Source organism: Balaenoptera physalus, assembly GCF_965194825.1.
Source record: "Balaenoptera physalus genome assembly, chromosome: 1".
In the NCBI taxonomy this organism is placed as follows: Eukaryota; Metazoa; Chordata; class Mammalia; order Artiodactyla; family Balaenopteridae; genus Balaenoptera; species Balaenoptera physalus.
In genome coordinates this window covers 139,982,280-140,005,081 of record NC_138882.1, presented here as the reverse complement: position 1 = coordinate 140,005,081, position 22,802 = coordinate 139,982,280, and the positions used below count along the sequence as shown (strand labels likewise).

The 22,802-nt window shown below is 41.9% G+C and overlaps 1 protein-coding gene across 1 annotated transcript; it reads left to right on the top strand.

Moving 5' to 3' along the window:
* The first annotated feature begins 3,785 nt into the window (after positions 1 to 3,785).
* Positions 3,786 to 15,771, top strand: LEPROT (leptin receptor overlapping transcript). Its single transcript, XM_082421328.1, has 4 exons — positions 3,786 to 3,925; positions 8,869 to 8,944; positions 9,999 to 10,185; positions 13,549 to 15,771. The coding sequence occupies exons 1-4, from the start codon at positions 3,910 to 3,912 to the stop codon at positions 13,663 to 13,665; spliced, it is 396 nt and encodes a 131-aa protein (XP_082277454.1). The 5' UTR covers positions 3,786 to 3,909; the 3' UTR covers positions 13,666 to 15,771.
* The last annotated feature ends 7,031 nt before the right edge of the window (positions 15,772 to 22,802 follow it).

The window sequence follows — 22,802 nt, the reverse complement described above, 5'->3', positions numbered from 1 at the left end:
TATCTTGTTCCTTCATCTGGTACATAGTCCTCTGCCTTTTCATTTTGTCTATCTTTCTGTGAATGTGGTTTTTGTTCCATAGGCTGCAGGATTGTAGTTGTTGCTTCTGCTATCTGCCCTCTGAGGCTATCTAAGAGGCTCTTGCAAGCTTCCTGATGGGAAGGACTGGTGGTGGGTAGAGCTGGGTGTTGGTCTGGTGGGCAGAACTCAGTAAAACTTTAATCTGTTTGTCTGCTGATGGGTGGGGCTGAGTTCTCTCCCTTTGTTTGGCTTGAGGCAAGCCAGCACTGGAGACTAAGGCTCTTTGATGGGGTTTATGGCGGACTCCGGGAGGGCTCACACCAAGGAGTATGTCCCAGAACTTCTGCTGCCAGTGTCTGTGTCCCCGCAGTGAGCCACAGCTGCCCCCCACCTCTGCAGGAGACCCTCGAACACTAGCAAGTGGGTCTGGTTCAGTCTCCTATGGGATCACTGCTCCTTCCCTGAGTCCTGATGCGCACACTGCTTTGTGTGTGCCCTCCAAGAGTGGAGTCTCTTTTTCTCTCAGTCCTGTCGAAGTCCTGCAATCAAATCCCACTGGCCTTCGAAGTCTGATTCTCTTGGAATTCCTCCTCCCGTTGCCAGACCCCCAGGTTAAGAAGCCTGACGTGGGGCTCAGAACCTTCACTCCAGTGGGTGGATTTCTGTGGTGTCATTGTTCTCCAGTTTGTGGGTCACCCACCCAGCGGTTATGGGACTTGATTTTATTGTGATTGTGCCCCTCCTACCGTCTCATTGTGGCTTCTCTTTGTCTTTGGATGTGGGGTATCTTTTTTGGTAAGTTCCAGTGTCTTCCTGTCAATAATTGTTCAGCAGTTAGTTTTGATTCTGGTGCTCTCGCAAGAGGGAGAGAGCGCACATCCTTCTATTCCGCCATCTCGAACCAATCCCCCTCTATAAAGGCCCCTCTTTTATTGTTGAGGAAACATAGAATGGGTAAGTAGATGAACAGTTTTTCAGTGAACACTTGGCAAGAGGAAAGCAGATTTTCTCAGGAGATGGTTAAAGCCTCTGGCAAGACGGCTTTCTCTTTTAAGTGCTTTGTAAACTGGAAAGGACAGCTGGTATGGGCAGAAAAGTTGTTGGAGACAAATAACGTCTCTGCATTTTTCTGATTCCAGACATTACCCTGGGACAAACTCCTTACCTTTTTGCTTCTCACTATCTTCCAGTTTCTTACTGCTAAGCCCAAGGCAGTACTCAAACCAAGCTGTGCCTCTGAAGTAATGTCACTTTTCTCCAAACTCATTTCCCTTCCATGGGACTGGCCTCAGGCTGACATGGAAGGCTTCGGCAAACCCTTACATATGGTTTTCTAGACACCTTCTGGATGATTGGGAATGGAAGGGGAAATGGGAGATTTGACCCCATGGAAAATCATCAGTTAAGGAGAGTCTTCCTCATGAGTGCAGCTTTGCACTTCAGTACGGGAGCAAAAACCCAGGCTTCCAGGGTTTGGGTGGTAGGCACTTTCCCCTGAGTGCTTTACCTCAACATAGGGAAAGAGAAGTTCTCAATGACCCTGAATAGATTGCAGGCTACAAAGTAAAGAATGCAGTGTAATTCTGGATCTGCAAGCTCTGCAGTGAGCCAGGGATTAGCAACACAGTTTTGTTTGTTTGTTTTTTTTTCTGGTATAGTCATTTAATGGAATGTTACACAGCACTTAAATGAATTAACTAGAGTTTTCTGTATCACTATCAATATATCTCAAAAACAGTGTTGAGGGAAGAAACAAATTATAGAAGCATGTATGATGCCATCTATACAAAATGTAATCATGTGCAAGACAATTTTTTATACATTTATATTATAAAAGGATAGAAGTATGTATGGGAATTATAAATAAATTAAGAATAGTTACCTCTTCAGAGGGTAGGAGTGGAATAGAATTGAGAGGGGATGACAGGAGTCTTCAACTATATATGTAATACTGTATTTCTAAGTCTTGGTGGTATATACATGGGTGTGTGATAAAGTTTTTTTTTAAATTTTTTAAATTGAAGTATAATTGACTTACAATATTGTATTAATTTCAGGTGTACAACATAGTGATGATCACCATAAGTCTAGCTACCATCTGTCACTATACAAAGTACAGTGTTATTGACTACATTCCCTATGCTGTATACTACATCCCCATGACTTAACCTATTTTCTAACTGGAAATCTGTACCTCTTAATCCCCTTCACCTGTTTTCCCCACTTCACACGCCCCTCTCCTCTGGCAACCATCAGAGCAACACAGTTTTTAATAAGTGTACTTTCCATTATGAGGAGAAATGGGAGGAGTTAGAAAAATAAACTCACAAGTAATTAAACGTTGTGTTGAGACAATAACATGCTCAGTGTACAGTTTTGAAAAAGGGAAGGGAACCGAGCAGGGATCCTGAAAGGCGACGGTGGTGAGAATTTGTACTCATACAGTCAGGGGAACCTGGATTCCCACGAACCCCTTTATCTTTCAAAATTAAAATTAAGAAAAAGCAATAGAAGCGGAGCAGCACCATAAGGTGGAGGGCTTCTCAGCTAGAATAAGAGATAAGTGGCCCATAATCCAACCTTCTCCAAAGAGCTGTGTGAAGCAGGCAAGTCCTATCCCTTCTGAGCCTCTTTCCGTAAAGGTAAAATGAAGCGCTTCGACCGGATGGTATTTAACGTCTCTTGCAGATTGTATCCACCAAGACAACTCTCCGTTTCTGTGAGAAAAGTACGAAATGGCCCTGTGAAGTCTAAATTGGCCTTGGTTACCTACAGACCTTGAGGCCCCAAGGATAAAAATAATAGCTATTTATTTAAAGGTTCACGAAAGCCTCAGACTCAAAACAGCTTATTGGTTTTTGTCTCTATAGATAAACCAGGGTGTAACGAAGAAAACGCTAGTGTTCGAAAAGTGCTCAAGTTTGTATGAAGCAAGGCAAGGCCAGACCAACAACAGGATCTTCGGGGCCTCTTCTCTGGTGTCCCCATCCCTACCTCCGCCATAGCCACGCTACGTAAACGCAGACAGGCACACGCACGCTAGGGTTCGAGAATGTAATGCCAGAGTGAGAGGGTATTCCTTCCTCCTCTACCGACTGTAACTTTCCGAGTCCCCTCTCCATCTTCTCCACCCTCAGGCAGAGATTCCTTCCGCGCCGTGCTGGACGCGTCGCGAGTGGGCTGCGGGGGAGCGTCTGGGCCCGCGTACCTAGCGGTTCGGCGGAGCGAGGGTCCCAGCCACAGATGGAAGAGAGGAGCGTGGGGCCAGTTCCGGGATTAGGCAGATGCTTAGGACCTAGCAGGAGAGCTAGTGGAGCAAAGTCGCGGCTATGGAGAGAGAGCGGGTTTGCGTGGCAAGCCTATCAGCGTGATCGGGGTAGGGGCGGGGTTCTGCGGGGCAGGGCGGGTTCTGAGTGGCAGGGGCGGGCTCGGACCGGCAGGGGCGGGGCTCTGGGTGGCCGGGCAGGGGGAGAATGGGACGGGCAGGGGTGGGGCTCTGCGTAGCGGGGGCGGGGACCGGCAGGGGCGGGGCTCTGAGTGACTGGGCCGGGGGCGTGGGAGGCGGAGATCGGGACCCTCAGGGGCGGGGCTCTGAGTGGCTGGGCCTGGGGGACTGTCGATCGAGACCGGCAGGGGCGGGTTCTGAGTGGCGTGGGTGGAGACCAGCGGGGGCGGGGCTCAGAGTGGCTGAGCCGTGGGGATGATCTATCGGAACCGGTAGGGGAGGGGTTTTGAGTGGCGGGGACGGGGGAGATCTGGCTCGGCAGGGGCGGAGCTCTGCGTGGCGGGGCGGGCTCGGCACCCTAGGTACGGCCGTGGACCGGGCCTGGGCGGGGGCAGGGGCCGTGGCAAGAAGCCGGAAACAGCCGCGGCCCCAGCTCGGGAGACATGGCGGGCGTTAAAGGTACATCCGAGGTCCCCGGCTCGCTGGTCCTGCCGTGGGATCGCCGCCTCGGCTCCGGGCTGAGCCTGGAGCTGCGCTTTCAGCGCGTGGGTGGGGAACGGCCTCCCCCAGACCTGCCACCCTTCCCTCCTTTCCCGGTGGGAAGCAGCTCGCCTGCTCCCTTCGCCCCTTGGGGTACGGGTGGAGACGTGTTTTGGGGAACCTCACCCCTTTTTCTGCAAGGATACTAGCCTTCACGCTTTTGCCCGGAGTGTCCGGGTCGCTGCAGGCGGAGCCCTCGCCGGGAGCAGTCCCTCCCTGGGAGACCCCGGCTAGCCCCGGGGGGCATCACCTCCCCGGTTCCTTCCCAGTTCCTGGGAGCGTTCCCCCACCCCCTCCTCTGCCGAGTTTTAAACTGGGCTTTCACTTCCTGACATGTCCACCCTAATGCCTCTCCTCCCTTTTCCTGCCGCTTCGCTGAGTTTCCCGTTTCTTCCAGAGGAGCCGTTGTCTCGGCATTGGGGCACTTAAATCTGTTGTTCCCGATGATTCTTCCAATTGGGCAGAGTTGGCTGCAGGCGGGTGTCAGCGGAAAGCGCCCTGAAATGCTGTATTTGTCTTAATTGTGGAGAGTAGATTAGGTGGAATTTTATCGCTGCTTTCATCAGCGTTTATTCATTTATGGACAGACAAGAAGGTAGTGTTTGTGCAGGACTTTTTTTAAAATTCAAGTGTAGTTGATTTACAATATCGTGTTAGTTTCAGGTCTACAGCACAGCTGTTCAGATATATATATATGTATATATATGTATATTATATATTCTTCAGATTCTCTTCCCTTATAGGTTATTACAAAATATTAACTATAGTTCCCTGTGCTATACAGTAGGTCTTTGTGCAGTACGTGTTTTTGAATGGGGCAGTTGATTTAAAAAGGGGTACCAAGAACACCAGTTCCATCATCTATTTGCCTTCAGAGGAATGGGGAATGGCAGTTGTAGGAGAGGTTATTGGAAGGCTTCCCGTTGGTTTGGTAGGACACTCTTAGATTTCTATTCTTTTGAATAGAGTAGCATAACTCTTTCCACGTGGGAGTTCCTATCCTTGATATTTGTACCCAAAGATCTTCCCTCTCCAGTTAATCAATATGTGCTGTAAACATGCATATGGGTGTCTTTGTACACATGTGTGTGTTCACTATGGAATTTAGCTGAGTGTGAAACTGTTAGTAGCAGACACATTTTAAAATTATTTCTGGCTGACTTTTATATTCGGCATTAATTTAGTAAACATGATTTACTTGGACAGTGTCCATTATGAAATATATCCATTTGAAGCCAATGCAGAAAGCAGATGACAAGTATCAGCACTACACTGTGTTTAGTCATGCCCGGAAACTATCACATAATAATGTTTATGTGTGAATGTGTTAGAAATTGTGATATAGTAACAAGGAAGATAGGCTATGAAATGGAAAAGGACTAAGGAAAGGAAGCTTTTTGCAGATTATTCAACTTTTAAAGAGGGACTACTGTATACCTGAGGCTTGGAATAAAAAGATAAATGAGAAGTCATTGTTGTTTGACAGAGCTGGAAATAATTGTTACTGTTTAAATGTCTAAGGTGTGCTCAGATACAGTGGGAGCACAAAGATGGCGTTGTAGGTTGAATGTGTCCCCCAAACAAATATGTTCAAGTTCTAACTCCCCAGTATCTGTGAATTTGACCTTATTTGGAAATAGGGTCTTTGCAGATGTAACCAAGTTAGGATGATTTTGGATTAGTTGGACTCTAACCCAAGGACCAGTGTCCTTATAAGAAAAGGGAAATTTGGACATGGAGACGTATAAGAAGAATACCATATGAAGACAGAGGCAGAAATTGCAACGATGCAACTGCAAGCCAGGGAGGACCAAAGATTGCAGGCAACTACCAGGAGTTAGGAAGAGGCAAGGAAGGAGTCTTCCTTTAGAGCCTTCAGAGGGAGCAGGTGTCAAGCCCCTAGAACTGTCAGAGAATAAATTTCTGTTCTTCTAAGCCACCCAGTTTGTGGTACATTATTAATAGCAGCCCTAGGAAATTAATACAGATGGGATTACTGAACCCTGCTCCAGGGAGGCAGGGGACCACTTTCGCAAAAGAGGCAATTCTTGATCTGAATCTAAAAAGATCAGTAGGGCTTCACCTGGCAAAGGATCGGGTGAGGGCAGAGTTTATTCTAAGTGGAGAGAACATGTGACGCGGGGCAGAGGTGCACTTCCAGTGCTAGAACAATGGCAGAGGTGCGCCTCCAGTGCTAGAACAACTCATAGGCTGTGAAAGCACCTGTGAAGGGGTCACACCAGCTTTATGTATTTGAGACATCATTGTCTGCTGTGCGGAGGATGGATTGGCAGAGTCATGAGATGAAGGCAGGCATGAGATGATAGGGTCTACACGGGGACAGTAGCTGAGGGCACAAGAGAAGAGGTGGTTGTCTTAGTCCTTTAGGACTGCTAGGACTAAAATACCATAAGCTGGGTGGCTTAAACAACATTTATTTCTTAGTTCTAGAGGCTGGAATCTCCAAGATCAAGGTGCCAGCAGATTTGTTGTCTGGTGAAGACTTGCTTCCTGGTTCCTTGCCAGCCATCTTTTTGCTGTGTCCTCACATGGCAGAAGGGGCAAGGAAGCTCTATGGAGTCCCTTTTAGAAGGGTACTAATCCCATTCACGAGGGCTCCACCTTCATGACCTAATCACCTCCTAACACCATCTCATTGGACTTTAGGATTTAATGTATGAATTTGGGGGGAGGGACAAAATCACTCAGTCACTTTTTTTTAAAATTTTATTTATTTATTTATTTATTTTTGGCTGAGTTGGGTCTTTGTTGCTGTGCATGGGCTTTCTCTAGTTGCGGTGAGCGGGGGCTACTCTTTGTTACGGTGTGCGGTCTTCTCATTGCAGTGGCTTCTCTTGTTGCAGAGCACCGGCTCTAGGCCCGCGGGCTTCAGTAGTTGTGGCTCGCAGGCTCTAGAGTGCAGGCTCAGTAGTTGTGGCGCACGGGCTTAGTTGTTCCGTGGCATGTGGGATCTTCCTGGCCCAGGGCTCGAACTCATGTCCCCTGCATTGGCAGATGGATTCTTAACTACTGCACCACCATGGAAGCCCAATCACTCAGTCTTTAGCAGTGTGTTTGAGTGAGGTCTGGGAGACTGAGTCACCTTGACTTACTGATTTTCTAGAAAACGGAGTGTAGGGTTGGTGTCGGTCTTTGAAGATAGAACCTTCAAAGGGAAGAAGTGTGTGTTTGGGAGGAGAAGGTGGGGATGTTTCAGTTTTACACGTGTTGAAGTTGAGGTCCTTGTTGGCTACCCACAGAAGTCCAGATTGGAGTTGGAGGTGCAGGCCGAGCTCCTAGGACCTACTCTGGGCTGCAGCATCAGATGTAGCTGGGTCCTTGTGGTACCAGGGAGCTTTGGGTTGAATGCAATGTCCCAGCAAGAGTGTGAAGTGACAAGAGAGATGAAATTCTATTCCTGGTTAGCTCCAAGTTTAAGAGATGGCCGAGGATGCAATTCCTGAAAAAGAAAAAGGGGGGTAAAGAGCATCAACTGGCGATATAGTTGTGACCTCTGAGTGACTGGTGTCCCAGAACAGAAGGAAGAGATCTGTGATTCCTAGCTTTGCATGGTCTCCCGGAGGAGAGAGTCGTGCAGGTGATCAGGCACAGGCAGGGGACAAAGCCAATGACGAAAAGATCCTCTGTAATGAAACAATACGGGACAAGTTACTTTTGTACATTTTTTTTTCCAAAAGTGACATGTGCTAAATGGAAAAATATATAAAACTGACGGTGCTTCCTTGTCCCCTAACATCTGTGTACTCCCAGATGTTTTAAAATCACCTTGGTATCTTCCTATAGAAGTCTCCCCAAATTGCCTTTAAAGTAAAAGGAAGCAATCAAAATGTTAATTAGTTTAGTCAGTGACAAATTTTGAGTATTATGGTTTTTTTTCAGAGGAATATTTGGATAATTCAGTGTCCTGTGCTTTTGATTGCTACCTTTATCAAAGCACATCCAAGCACTTTACATAGATTATCTCATTTGATTCCCATAAACTCCCTAATAAGGTGGCACCATTATTCGCATTTTACAGGTGAAAAATCGGATTTAAAGAGGTTCACCTTCTACCCAAGGTCACACAACCAGTCAGTGACAGAGTTAAGATTTGAACCCATGTTGGTGACTCAGAGCTCAAGATTTTTTAACAACTCAAATTCCGTCTCCCACTCAGCAGTGGACAAAACAAGTATGTTCCTGCCTCCTCAAAGATTAGTGTAACAGATGCAGGGAATAAATATTCAGGGGACACTAATTGGGAAGCACCAATCTTCAAATACTTGAAGCACTGTGGTTTGGGGGGCACAATGATCAAAGGGTATATATTGCTAGGAGGCAGTTTGGGGTTCAATTTAAGGAAAAAGTGTTTTCAGCATTTAAAAACTATCAGAATGAAATGACCTGCCTCAGGTGGTAGTGAGTTTCCCTTCAGTGGAGTTGTATCAACTGGCTGGCTGGCTCTTGGGACAAATATAGAGGGAATTCATACGTTAGTTTGGGGTTGAGTACTGGAAAGGCTTGAGCTCTTCCGCCACCTGATGATTTAAAAATGATGCACATAGGTGGTCATTTGCTAGTCAAATGTAACATCAACCAATGAAATAAGTAAATCACTGCATTCTTTTTTTTTATTAAAACATTTAAAATCGAGATATAATTCACATGTCATAAAATTAACCTTTTTAAAGTGTAAAATTCTGTGGGTTTTAGTATATTCACGAGGTTGTGCAACCATTACTACTTTCTAATTCCAGGACCTTTCATCAACCCCAAAAGAGTCCCTCCCCATTCCTCTCCCCCCCCGCCCCCAGTCCCTGACAACAACTGGGACCTATAACTCTTGGTTTTATTTTTCACAGCTCTTGTGGCATTATCCTTCAGTGGGGCTATTGGGCTGACTTTTCTTATGCTGGGATGTGCCTTAGAGGATTATGGGTAAGTTATCATTTCCAAAAGAACTATTTTTTTGGTGTCTTTGTGTCACTGTTAGTATGGGTATGAGGGAGTTCGGTCAGTTTAGCACCAAGCTCTAACCAACGAGTTAATGAAGTCCAAATTATGAACCCAGTCCCTTCCTGGGTCACTTGTATTTGTGCAGACAAAAGCTCTTCTTAAAATTGATGTATTCATTTAATGAGCATTTATTGAAAACCTCCTCTGGACCAGCTGGTGACACAAGAATGAAGAGACACAGTCCTGTCCTCAAGGAGCTTACAGTTCTCGTTACGAGTGAGAGACAGGAAAACAGTCCAGTCAGTAAGCTGACAGCTGTAGTAGAGATGTGTACAAGGTACAGTGAGAGCTTTGAGAAAATAAATCTCAGTTTCCCTGGGAGAGTCAGGGAGGGCTGCATAGAAGAGGTTGTCTTTAAGCTGAGACTTGGTGGATAAATAAGCTTATCAGGCTTGATGAGGCAGGGGAGGGCATTCAGGCAGAGGGAGTGTTTAAGGAGCAGAAAGGCTGGTGTGGCTACAGATTGAGCGAACGAAGGGAAGATGGCACAGAATGAATGGAAGAAATTGGCCAAATCATGTGAGGCTTTGTAGGCTAGGGCAAGGAATCTGGGTTTTATTCCAAGCAAGTGAAAGTTTCCACCTGCATGCACTCCAAAGATCTCTATTGAATTAGCATGTGCAAGGCACTGTGCTATGTTCTATAGGGAAAGCAAAGATGACTAAGTTAAGATTCTGTCCCTAAAGAAATTACAGCTCAATAATACAGAAAACAATAAAGATTCTAGATTTTACATTGTATAGTTGTTTCTTAACACAATATAAGTTATCTGCAGATTAATGGACTAGTAATTTTTAATGATCGCTACTTCTTAGCTGTTCCTGGTAGAAATCATCTCATGTATTAATAGTGACAACTGAAAATAATCGTTGACCTAGACATTTAAAGTAATATTAACTTTGAAACAGTACTATATCTTTAATTATGATGTAACTGTAACTTTTCCTTTTGGGTTTCTTCTGGGTGCAACCAACAGTGTTTACTGGCCCTTGTTTGTCCTGATATTCCATGCCATCTCTCCCATCCCCTATTTCATTGCCAAACGAGCAACATATGACTCCGATGCAACAAGTAGTGCCTGTCGGGAACTGGCTTATTTTTTCACTACCGGAATTGTTGTTTCTGCCTTTGGATTTCCTGTTATTCTTGCTCGTGTGGCCGTGGTAAGTTCTGTTATCTATTGTTTTGCCCAGTTATTGCTGAGTTTACTCCACAGGCCTGCGTCTGGAACCACAAATTTCATTTCCCCTGCTTCGACTTAATCCTCAAGGCCAGGCATATTTTTAGTTTCTCTATTCCCCCAATTTAGAGCTACCTGTCAGTATCTTGCCCATGTTTGCAAAATGCTTTCTTTGTTTCTCTTACAACTTTTAGCCAGACCAAGTGATTTCTTGCTTTTTCTACTGTAAGCTATTTTCTAGACTTGTTCTGAAATCCTTACCTTTTATTGTAGGGCCATCCAGAGACTACTATAGCAATACTCTTCTAGTTCCAAAGTCAACATCAAAAGGGGTCCTGATCACCTAATTCCAATGTGTGTATGTGTGTGTGTGTGTGTGTGTGTGTGTGTGTGTGTGTGTGGATTGGGGGGGGGTGTTCCCCACACCACTGAGGAGCAATTCTTCCACACCAGCTGGGTGTCCTACAGGTGTGCTCAATTCTGACTCTGCCTGCCTGGAGATAGCAGCAGATTCCACTGGCTCAGGGCTCAGTCCCGCAAGACTGCCTCCCTCTTCAGATGCCAGTCACAGGTTCAGCTTGTTACCTGTGCTTCTGACGGACTGGCTATAAATCAGGGGTTCCCATGGCCCCCTCCTTGGGTTCGATTAATTTGTTAGAACTCAGGGAACCCATCTACTCACTGGATTCCCAGTTTGTTGTAAAAGGATATAACTGAGAAGCAGCCAGATGGTAGAGATGCACAGGGCAAGGTGTGGGGAAAGACCATGGAGCTCCCATGACCTCTCTGAGGGTACCACTTGCCCCAGAGCAGCAAATCATCAACCTGGAAATTCTCCGAATCCCATCCTTTTGAGTTTTTATGAAGGCTTCGTTACACAGGCATGATGGATCAAACCACTGGCCACTGGAGATCGAGTCAACCTCCAGCCCCATAGCCCCCTCTCCCTGGAGGTTGGGGGAAGGAACTGAAAGTTCTAACTGTCTAGTCACATGGTTGTCTCCTCCTGCAACCGGCTTCTATCCTTAGGGGCTTTCCAAAGTTACCTCATTCACATAAAAAAGTCACCTTTACCACTCTCATCACTTAGGAAATTCCAAGGGTTTTAGAAGCTCTGTGCAAGAAGTGGGGACAAAGACCAAATTCTTATTATAAATCACAACATATCAAATTCTTCTCCTGCAGATAGGATCATAGACCCAATCCTCAACACAATAGGCATATACTGAGGGACAACTGTACAGGTACTAGAAGATACAGTGAATAAGATGACATCTTCATATTGTTGAAGAAAAAAATTAATCAATCATCGACCTAAAAAAGAAATGGAAAATTTTATTTGGGCTGACCTGAGGATCATAACCTGGAAGACGACTGTTCCACATGTTAGAGATCAAATCACAGTTACATAAGTTTTAGAGACAAATGGTTATATGTCAAATGACATACTATTGACAGTTTACGCAATCCAGATTGGCATGTATGAAGTAAGTAGTGGGTCATGGGTAATCGTGGCCCCTTACAGGATTAAGAAGGAAGGTTATCTCCTAAGCACTTGTGACCCTTTATGAGATTAAAAAGGAAAGTTATCTCCGAAGGAAGTCTGGTTAATGCAGATGCACAGTACACACTGAAGGGGAGGGAGGAGGCCCAAACAGGCAGAGAAAAATTTTATGTTTAATTTTTTCTTGTCTTGACATAAAATATGCACTTTATTTCATCGATAGCCAATATAAAATTTTTCTTTTTGTCTCTGAAATACACATTATGGGTATAATTTATTCAGTTCTTTGGCATTCACTGTCTTTCATACTATTTGCTTTTATTTCCCACAATGACATACTGTTTCAACTTCATGAAACTCTTACTTGGTGCATTGAATATCAGATCTGCACAAGTGTTATTTATTCATGCAGTAAACATCTTTGGTGTATATGCTATTTGTAGGACACTAGGAATAAGAACCAGATACTGTCTCTGTTCTCAAAGAGCACAGAAACTAGCCTGATGGGCAAATGTACTATAAATATACCAGGTGTGGTCATTAAAACATGATCAGAATGCCATAGGAGCACCAAGAAGAGAGAAATTACTGGCACTTGATGTGGCCTCTAAGGATGAATAACGTTTTGAGTAAAGTAGGGAAGGCTATTGTATGGAATGGCACCCAAGTGCAAAAATGCAGTATGTGGAATAAAGAGCAGTCCAATATGATGGAGCAAAAAGGGAGTGGTTGAGATTGAGGACAGAAAGGCCGGGGAAGCCTGACTGGGAAGGGTCTGGAATGCCAGGCCAGTTTGAACTCTGTCTAGATAACAGAAGCGTGGAAGTTTTTTGTTTTTTGGTTTTTTAAAATTTATTTTTGGCTGTGTTGGGTCTTCGTTGCTGCGCGTGGGCTTTTCTCTAGTTGCGGCAAGCGGGGGCCGCTCTTCATTGCAGTGCGTGGGCTTCTCATTGCAGTGGCTTCTCTTGTTGCGGAGCACGGGCTCTAGGAGCGCGGGCTTCAGTAGTTGCAGCACGCGGGCTCAGTAGTTGCAGCACATGGGCTTCAGTAGTTGTGGTGCGCAGGTTCAGTTGCTCTGTGGCATGTGATATCTTCCTGCACCAGGGATCGAACCCGTCCCTGCGTTGGCAGGCAGATTCTTAACCACTGCGCCATGAGGGAAGTCCGCGTGGAAGGTTTTAGATGTCATGTTTTCATGATCTTATTCTTCTTGTGCCTTAGACTAGTACTTCTTAAATTTTGCCCTAAAGATTTCTATTTTTACCTTTCAAATACTGCATCACGTTTTATGAGGAAACTTTCATTGATGTTTTCTATTTGTTAAATTAAAACAAAAAATGCCCACTAGAGGGTACTCTCATCCCCAGCTGTGCCTCTGGAAAACTCTGCCCTGCTGGAAAGCTCTTTTTATTGCATACAGAGTATTATTTAAAACCTTTTCTTGCCTAGAAAAGAAACAAATCAATCCATAACTCTCCAATTCCTATTTTCATGAAAGAAGGCAATACATACAGAACTTTCAGTACCCAATATTGTAATTGGACCCTTTGTAATCTTGCTTCATGTATTTTACTTAAGGCAGTCATTGTCTACTGAAAACAAGTAGAGAAATATGTCTAATGGGGAAAACATTAAGGATGATACCAGACTTAATTAATAAGCATCACGAAGTAATTAGACTAATTACTGAACAGTTCCCTCTCTCCTGTCTATTAGATTATTAAGCCTTTTAGCAGTTTTATGTAATATTTAATTGGATGTTTCTGAAGCAGAAAATAACAGATTTGCAAAGAGTACAGTATAAAGAAAGTAAAGATTTAATCCTCTTTTTTTGTGTTTCAGATCAAGTGGGGAGCCTGTGGCCTGGTGCTGGCAGGCAATGCAGTGATTTTCCTTACAATTCAAGGTTTTTTCCTTGTATTTGGAAGAGGAGATGATTTTAGCTGGGAGCAGTGGTAGCACGTACTTTATTCTGATAAAATGCATTTAATTTCTTAGAATTCATACTGTATGTATATGTGTGCACATGTGGCCTTTTACCATGAAATTTAATACACTGTTTCTTTATACCTTTGTAATCATGTTCACTTTAAGGAGGACTACATGGGGAAAAGGTTAGTTTTATTCCCAGCCAGTAGACCTCTCCATTTACTCAAGTTGAATTATGTTATTTGTTTAGCTTTTCATATAGTCATGGTGCTCTCAGAAAATATGTTAACACAGTCTTGTAGGCAGTTGCTCACTCAGTGTGCTGCATCTCCACCTTTGGCCCGGGGATGTGCTTGAGTGGGCACATAGCGCTGGGGCTGTCTCAGCTCTGCCCAGGACTTCCAAGATATACCTGTGGCCCAGAGAGACAGAGGCGGCTCCCTCTTTATGTTGTGGACTCTTGCTTCTCCAAGTGTGGTCCATAGACCAAGAGCATCAGCATCTCGAAGCGTGGTGCATAGGAGCTTATCACAGATGCAGCGTCTGGGGCCCCATCCTCAACCTAATACATTTTGATGAGACCCCAAGTGAATCGCAGGCACATTAAAGTCTGAGAAGCGCTGTCATGAAGGAAGAAACATTGCCTTCCCCTTGGCTGAACCCCTTAGCCTCTCTGGGCGTTAGCTGCTTGTAAAAACTGTTTCCCCTGCCCCTCATATGTTGAGGCCTACTTCAGACTATCCTTGGTATTTGTGAAATGTCCAAACCTATACTGTATAGCCTGTTCCTCACATTTGTGAAGTGTTCTGTGTGGGGAACAGCTATGACTTCACATTGTCTGAAAGGCAGTGGCTGCCTTCACAGTGCTGGGGGGACAGATCCCCCACTGGGAGGCAGGGGAGGGAGGCTGGGCTGGAAACGGCCCCTGCTTTAGCAGGATGGGGAAGAATGGATAAGTAACGCCGTTTGATTTCCCTTCATAATCTGACATTTCTCCCCAGTTCCTTCCCTGGGCTGCTGCCCACCCACCTTCACCAGCACCCCCAAACACACACACTCCCAGCAGTTCTGATTTGCCCTGTCTTCTTCATGGCTCGGCTTCTCCTTTCTATAGAGACGTGGAGCCAAGTAAGCAAGCAGAGGGTGAGCTGCTTAATTTTATTTACATGTGATGTACTTGTCTTTCATGTCCTGTAGGACTTTTAAAAAATATATATATATATGAAACACTTTATGCCACTTTTAAATGAGTCATTGAAAATTCATGTCATGCTGGGTCCTGTAATCATAGGTTTTCTAGCTCAACTTTTTGTCCAAGGCCTATCGAGAAAGGGAAATATGGGAACTGGAACCACGTGATTAGAATATAAGGAATGATTTTAAAGCATTGTTAATGTGTGATAACAGACATACAGTCAAAACACTGAAACCTTGAAGTTTGTAACCCCTTCATATTCTGGAATGATGCTGGGATCAGGAGAAGACAAGAGTGATACCTAAAAGGATAATATGCAAAGTGATATTTTAGCCTTGTGCATGATTTTATGTTTTCAGTGTACTATGTACGTATAGAACTGTTAAAGTTGTTATTTCCAATATTTATATTAGAAAAATTATATAGACACTTTATAATTTTAACCAGCATTTTTAATAACACTTGCACTTACTGTATTGTAATAAATTTTACTTTAACAGAAAAAAAAGCTTAATTTTAAAAGTTTTTATTCTGATGTCACCTTGCTTAAAAGGTAACAAAAATATGAAAGTTTCTTTGTGTTCTGAAATGTGCAGTTATGAGCAATAATCTGTCCTGCATTAGAACAATAGCAGGAAGTTGTAAGATACCATTTTGGATGTGTAGCTGGCTTGTAATAGCTTTTCTTTTCCTAAGATGGAGATACTGTTTAATTTATACTACCTTTTGCAAAAGTGCCCTTGTTGCTTATACACATTTTAAATAACCAAGGTAGCCTTAATGTGTAGCCCTAAAGCATTGCCTCTTGATTGTATTTCCAGAACGATACAAAGTACTTGCGTATAGAATATTTGTAGTTATTCCCTATTAATGGAATGGTTTATCGAAGTGATAGATTGTTGGATTTGCTATATGTATGAAACAGAGACATTTATTCTGCAGCACCTATATCATTTAAGTAATAAATGTCAGTAGGGAGTATTGCTGTATATGAATGTACGGTACAAAAGTTTCATCTCGGTAACACAAATGTTGGGCATTTTAAAATTCCTTATAAAAGGTTCATTTGTTTTCTATATACCACAGAATATATTTTGGAGATTCAAAACACACTGATTACATTCTAAAACTGAGAATGCACATAAAGAATTGCCCAGAAGTGAGTAATCTTATGAAGAGATTCTCTATCGTGTTCCAAACAACTGGCTTACACTTTGAAACACTTTTCCCACAGAAACAATATCATGCTACCATGGGTTACCAGGCCAAGCCTTCTGAGGAAGGCTAAACCCTAACATAGCTGACCTTTAATACTCAAGGTACCTGCCTGAGTTTTGGATCTTGGCAACAGGGTACTGTGAACAGTTTGAAGGAAGGAAAGTGTAAATTTCCACCTCCTTTCCTAAGAACAAGGTCTTTCTTACTTCAATTTTTGCAGCCCTCTCTATCCCCTAATGCCCTTGGGGTCCATTAAACCTGTGATGTTTGCTGGCCTCCTCTCCTGACTCGGAGGCCTCCTCTTAGCCTGCCCCACCTCCCGGGGTTCTTCATATTCCCAAATCACCCACCTTTCTACTCTTACCAATCAGTTTTCTTAGTAGAGCTGATATCTTGTGATGTTTAAGGAGAAAGCAGTCGGTTCATACTCTTTCCCAGAAAGAGTGAATGACTGTGATCATCTTCCCCACATCTGGAACGCATCCATACCTGCCTCGTGCAGTTACCACGCTGGGCTGCAGCTGCATTTTTACAAGGGCATGCCTTGGAACCCATTCGCAGAAATGGCAATGTTCCACAGTAAAGTGAAAAAAGCACTCCAGCAGTTTATAGAAGGATAGTAATATTTTGGGCCAGGAGCAAGCCTATCACACTTCATCCCTTCCTCACGGTGAGTTCTCAGCTGGTCCTACATTTCATAGTTGTTTCTTTTCCTCCACTTAATGAACCCACAGATTTTTCTTACAGTCCTCAGGAAGTCTTTACCTCTGAGGCATCTTCTTGATGAAGACTCTTCTAGAGAGTGAAATGTTTCATGAAGTTAATAGCATTCCTTAGGCTCTCAGAGAAATGCTTAGGAGATGTCACAAAATTGTGCCTTTTCGAAGTTTGCAAAATTCAGGTTTTGCACCCTAATTTAACCAAAATATTTATGAGGATGCTAGCATTTTCCAAGCATAGTAATTAGTTCACAACTGGGAAATATTATTCCTGTAGATGAATATAAGTTCTGCATTTAAATGTCCTTTTTGCCATTCTGCCTCATGAAGTACCTTATTTGCAAAAATCCCAGTGTATAATAACTCATGAGTTACAATCTGCTTTCATGTGACCATGTTCCTGGAGTAGAGCAGTGACATGTGACCCCAAACACGGTGTGCAAGGTCCCCAAGATTGCTTTAGAATGCAATTATATACATATGATGGGGATGATTTTCTTTCTTCCTACAGCTGGGCCACCAGAGGGTGATTTCCTTTAAAATCAAGCTTGTCATTTATACTTGAACAAAGACTTTTATGTACATTATTAAACTAAAACTTTTATATTTTACTTTGGGATGCATTATATTTGGAAAGGAGACCAGCAGATTTCTTTCCCCAGTGTTTTTGTTTGGATAATCTTAATTAAACTTGGGGAATTTGTCTAGTTTTAAGCCCATATTTATTGTGGTTGATAGAAGTAGTCCAAGAATATGTGTAACCGGGAGGAATCGAGTCCCTAGTTACAGCTTTGCTAACATCCCAGGGTTGAAGGTGGTTGTTTGGGACATGGTTAGTCAAGAATTTGCTGTTTTGGAAAAGAGAGAAAACGTCAACACTTTAAAAAAGTGCTGTACATATTCTGAAGAGTCATTTTGTGCACTACAGTGAAGAATGCACACATGTAAAGTACTACTTAAGGAGTAATGTGTCCCCCTCATACACAGAGCATTTGGGGAAGATCTGATGTTTTACAGGTGGATTGAGGCAGTTAGTTAGATTATAAAGAAACTGAGCTAGATATTTCGTTGTATTGCCCAACTAAGCGTAAAGTTAAATTCTTAGTAGAAATTTGGTTATACCAACATCACTGTAAAATGCCTATAAGAAAAAATAGTTCTCAAGGAAGCTTCTCTGGTCCAAGGGCTTGTATATATGAATTTTCATTTAGAAAAGCACGCTGGATGCATCGAGAGACCTTGTCTGGGGCTGAGAATGGATGTGTCTGGAGAAATTATGTACCTGTTATTTAAACATAGCATCTTCTGTCTTGAGATATTTAAAAAAAAATACTTGCCTACATCATCTCTCCACTCGGATGCCTAATAGGCATCTCAAACTTAGCATGTCCAAAATCAAAACTCCTGACACTTCCTATTATTCCCGGTTCTCCAGAACAAAAGACCTGGAGTGTTTTAGAACATCTCATTACTGCACATCCCCCAGGCACTCCATCAGGAAATTGTGTTGCTTCTAGCTTCAAAATGTATCTGGAATCAAAACACTTCTCATACCTTTGCTGATACCAGTGGTTCAAGACAGTATGGTCTTACTTGGGTTATTGCACTAACCTCCTAACTGATTCCCTGCTTTTGCCCCTTTCCCGCTTAAGGCTAGTTTCAACAGAGCAGCATGAGTGAGCCTGTAAAATGTAAATCAGATCATGTCACCCCTCTGCTCCACTGACATCTCATCCCACTTCAATAGTAAGATGACAACCCAGTTGAAAAATAGACACAGATTCTGAATAGATATTTCTCCAAAGATGTGCAAATGGCCAATAAGCACATGAAAAGATGCTCAACATCATTAGACAGTATGAGCTTCACATCCACTAGAATAGCAAGAATCAAAAAGACAGACAATAACAAGTGTTAGCAAGGATAGGATAAAGTCAGAGCCCTTGTAAATTGCTGGTGGGAATATAAAATGGTGTAGCCACTATAGAAAATTTTGGAAGTTCTTCAAGATGTTAAACATTGAGTTACCATACAAGCCAGCAAATCCATTCCTAGGCACATACCCAAGAGAGATGACAACATATATCACACAAAAACTTGAATACAAATGTTCATAGCAGCATTATTCATAATAGCCCAAATTGGAAAGTAGAAACAATCCAAATGTCTATCAACTGATGAATGGATAATGTGGTCTATCCATACAATGGAATATTTTTCAGCCATAAAAAGAGATGAAGTGTTGATAAATGCTACAACATGTATGAACCTTGAAAACATCATGTTAAGTGGGAAAAAAACAGTCACAAAAGCCCATATATTATATAATTCTATTTATATGAAATGTCCAGAATAAACAGAAAGAGTGTAGTTATGTAGTTGCCAGGGGCTGCGGGAAGGGGTAATGAAGAATGACTGCTCATGGGTATGGGTTTCTTTTTGCGGTGATGAAAATGATTTGGAATTAGCGGTGATGATTGCACAGCTTTTGAATATACTACAAGTCATTGGGCTGTACACTTTAAAAAGGTGAATTGTGTAGTAGGTAAATTTCATCTTAATAAAAAAAACACAAAAAACAAAAAGTCAAACAAACAAAAAGAGGAAACAACCTGAATGTCTATCAACTGAAAAGTGTGGTACAAACTTATCTTAGGTGATAAAAATGTTCTAGATTGATTGTGATAATGTTTGCACAACTCTTTGACTATGCTAAAAACTACTGAACTGCACACTTTAAATGGGTGAGTATTATGGTATGTGAATTGCATTTCAATAAATCTGCAAAACATAATGAATGAGTGAATGAACTCTTTGAACTACAAAAAAAGTAAAAGTGTATCAGTTATTCCCAGGCTTACCTTTAGGAATACCTTTTGAAATCCAGCCAATACCAAAATAATTCAAATTTTGAGCTTTAATTTACCAACACTGTCATTTTTCTAGATTTAATAATATTTATTTTATTTATCAAGTTTTTAAAATTTGAAATTCGAAAGTTTTGGGGTAAAACACTTCTTTTTAAAGGAGAACGCCTGAATTGTGTGTCAGGATCCATAAAATGTAGGACTGTCCCTGGCCATAGCAGTGTTCAAAACAGACAAAAATCCTTGCCATATAGAACTCATATTTCAGTAGGAAAAGAAAAATAAAAACTAGATAAGAAAATAAAATACATGATATGACAGGTGCCACGGGGGAAAATATAGAAGGGAAGGGGAATAAGTAGTATGTGGGTCCTTACAATTTTAGATTGGGTGGCATAGGCTTCACTGTGAAAAAAAGCATTTGAGTTCAGACCCCAAAGAGATGAGAAGACAGAGCTGTGTGGATGTGAGGCACAAGTCCATCTTTGTGCACATCCTTAATTAGCTCTTTAAGATACTTTTCTAGAAGAGCAAAGTTGGATAGAAGAGCGAACACATTTTTCATGGTGCCAAATCATCTTCCTGCTCAGCAGTTCTTGAGAATACTCTTTCCCTGCCGAAAAAACATGTTTTCATATTTTAAAAGAATTGCTAATTTGTTCAGAAAAAAATCACTCCAACCTTATTGTTATTTTTAATTGAATGCATGTTTGAAAGCTGGTGATATTGAATTCTTTTTCATACCTTTTCCTAAAACCATTTGCTCTCTTTTATGAATTGCCTACATACCTTTTAGGACATTTATCTTTTTTATTGATTTGTAAGAGTTCTTTACATATTAAGATTATAAACACTTTCTTTTATTTTACAAATATATATATTTTAATCAGATAATATTAGATAACAGACTAGCAAAAGGTAGTAATGTGATTTTCCTACCTGCAGAATTTTCTGAGTTTTGTGTAGCAAATATATTAATTTTTCCTAAAAATTTGAATTTGTATGTATTCTTAGAAATGTCTTCTCTACGCTAAGAGAAGAAAAATATTTTCTCCTAGATCTGTTATGGATTCGTTGACAGAACATTTATCTTTCATTCGCTTAGAATTTACTTTCGTAAATGATATCAGGCAAGAGTATTTCCCTTGGTGTTTTTAGCCAGGTAGCTCAGCTGGCTAGTAAGTTGGATAAATAATTTAATTTCAAATATCAACTTTAACATATAGTAAAAGTTTATATCCACCTAGTTTCTTTCTAGTTTTTCTCTTCTTTTTGACTTATCTATTCCTGAACTGGTACTACATTAAAAAAATGTGTAGCTTTATAATAAGAACACTTTTAAATTTGGTAGAATAAGTTCACACTAATTTTTCTTCCTTTTTTTTTAAACATCTTTATTGGAGTATAATTGCTTTACAATGCTGTGTTAGTTTCTGCTTTATAACAAAGTGAATCAGTTATACATATACATATATCCCCATATCTCCTCCCTCTTGCGTCTCCCTCCCACCCTCCCTATCCCACACATCTATTTGGTCAAAAAGCACCGAGCTGATCACCTTGTGCTATGCGGTTACTTCCCACTAGCTATCTATTTTACATTTGGTAGTGTATATATGTCCATGCCACTCTCTCACTTCACCCCAGCTTACCCTTCCCCCTCCCCTTGTCCTCAAGTCCATTCTCTACATCTGTGTCTTTACTACTGTCCTGCCCCTAGGTTCTTTAGAACCTTTTTTTTTGGATTCCATATATATGTGTCAGCATATGGTATTAGTTTTTCTCTTTCTGACTTACTTCACTCTGTATGACAGACTCTAGGTCCATCCACCTCACTACAAATAACTCAATTTCGTTTCTTTTAATGGCTGAGTAATATTCCGTTGTATATATGTGCCACGTCTTCTTTATCCATTCATCTGTCGATGAACACTTAGGTTGCTTCCATGTCCTGGCTATTGTAAATAGAACTGCAATGAACATTGTGGTACATGACTTTTTTTGAATTAAGGTTTTCTCAGGGTATATGCCCAGTAGTGGGATTGCTGTGTCATATGGTAGTTCTATTTTCAGGTTTTTAAGGAAACTCCATACTGTTCTCCATAGTGGCTGTATCAGTTTACATTCCCACCAACAGTGCAAAAGGGTTCCCTTTTCTCCACACCCTCTCCAGCATTTATTGTTTGTAGATTTTTTGATGATGGCCATTCTGACTAATGTGAGGTGATACCTCATTGTAGTTTTGATTTGCATTTCTCTCATGATTAGTGATGCTGAGCATTCTTTCATGTGTTTTTTGGCTATCTGTATATCTTCTTTGCAGAAATGTCTATTTAGGTGTTCTGCCCATTTTTGGATTGGGTTGTTTGTTTTTTTGATATGGAGTTGCATGAGCTGCTTGTAAATTTTGGAGGTTAATCCTTTGTCTGTTGAATCATTTGCAAATATTTTCTCCCATTCTGAGGGTTGTCTTTTCGTCTTGTTTATGGTTTCCTTTGGTGTGCAAAAGCTTTTAAGTTTCATTAGGTCCCATTTGTTTATTTTTGTTTTTATTTCCATTTCTCTAGGAGGTGGGTCAAAAAGGATCTTGCTGTGATTTATATTATAGAGCGTTCTGCCTATGTTTTCCTCTAAGAGTTTGATAGTGTCTGACCTTACATTTAGGTCTTTAATCCATTTTGAGTTTATTTTTGTGTATGCTGTTAGGGAATGTTCTAATTTCATTCTTTTACATCTAGGCTCTCCAGTTTTCTCAGCACCACTGATTGAAGAAGCTGTCTTTTCTCAATTGTATATTCTTGCCTCCTTTATCAAAAATAAGGTGACTGTGTGTGTGGGTTTATCTCTGGGCTTTCTCTCCTGTTCCATCCATCTATATTTCTGTTTTTGTGCCAGTAGCATACTGTCTTGATTACTGTACCTTTGTAGTATAGTCTGAAGTCAGGGAGCCTGATTCCTCCAGCTCCATTTTTCTTTCTCAAGATTGCTTTGGCTCTTCAAGGTCTTTTGTGTTTCCATACAAATTGTGCAATTTTTTGTTCTAGTTCTGTGAAAAATGCCATTGGTAGTTTGATAGGGATTGCATTGAATCTGTAGATTGCTTTGGGTAGTACAGTCATTTTCACAATGCTGATTCTTCCAATCCAAGAACATGGTATATCTCTCCAT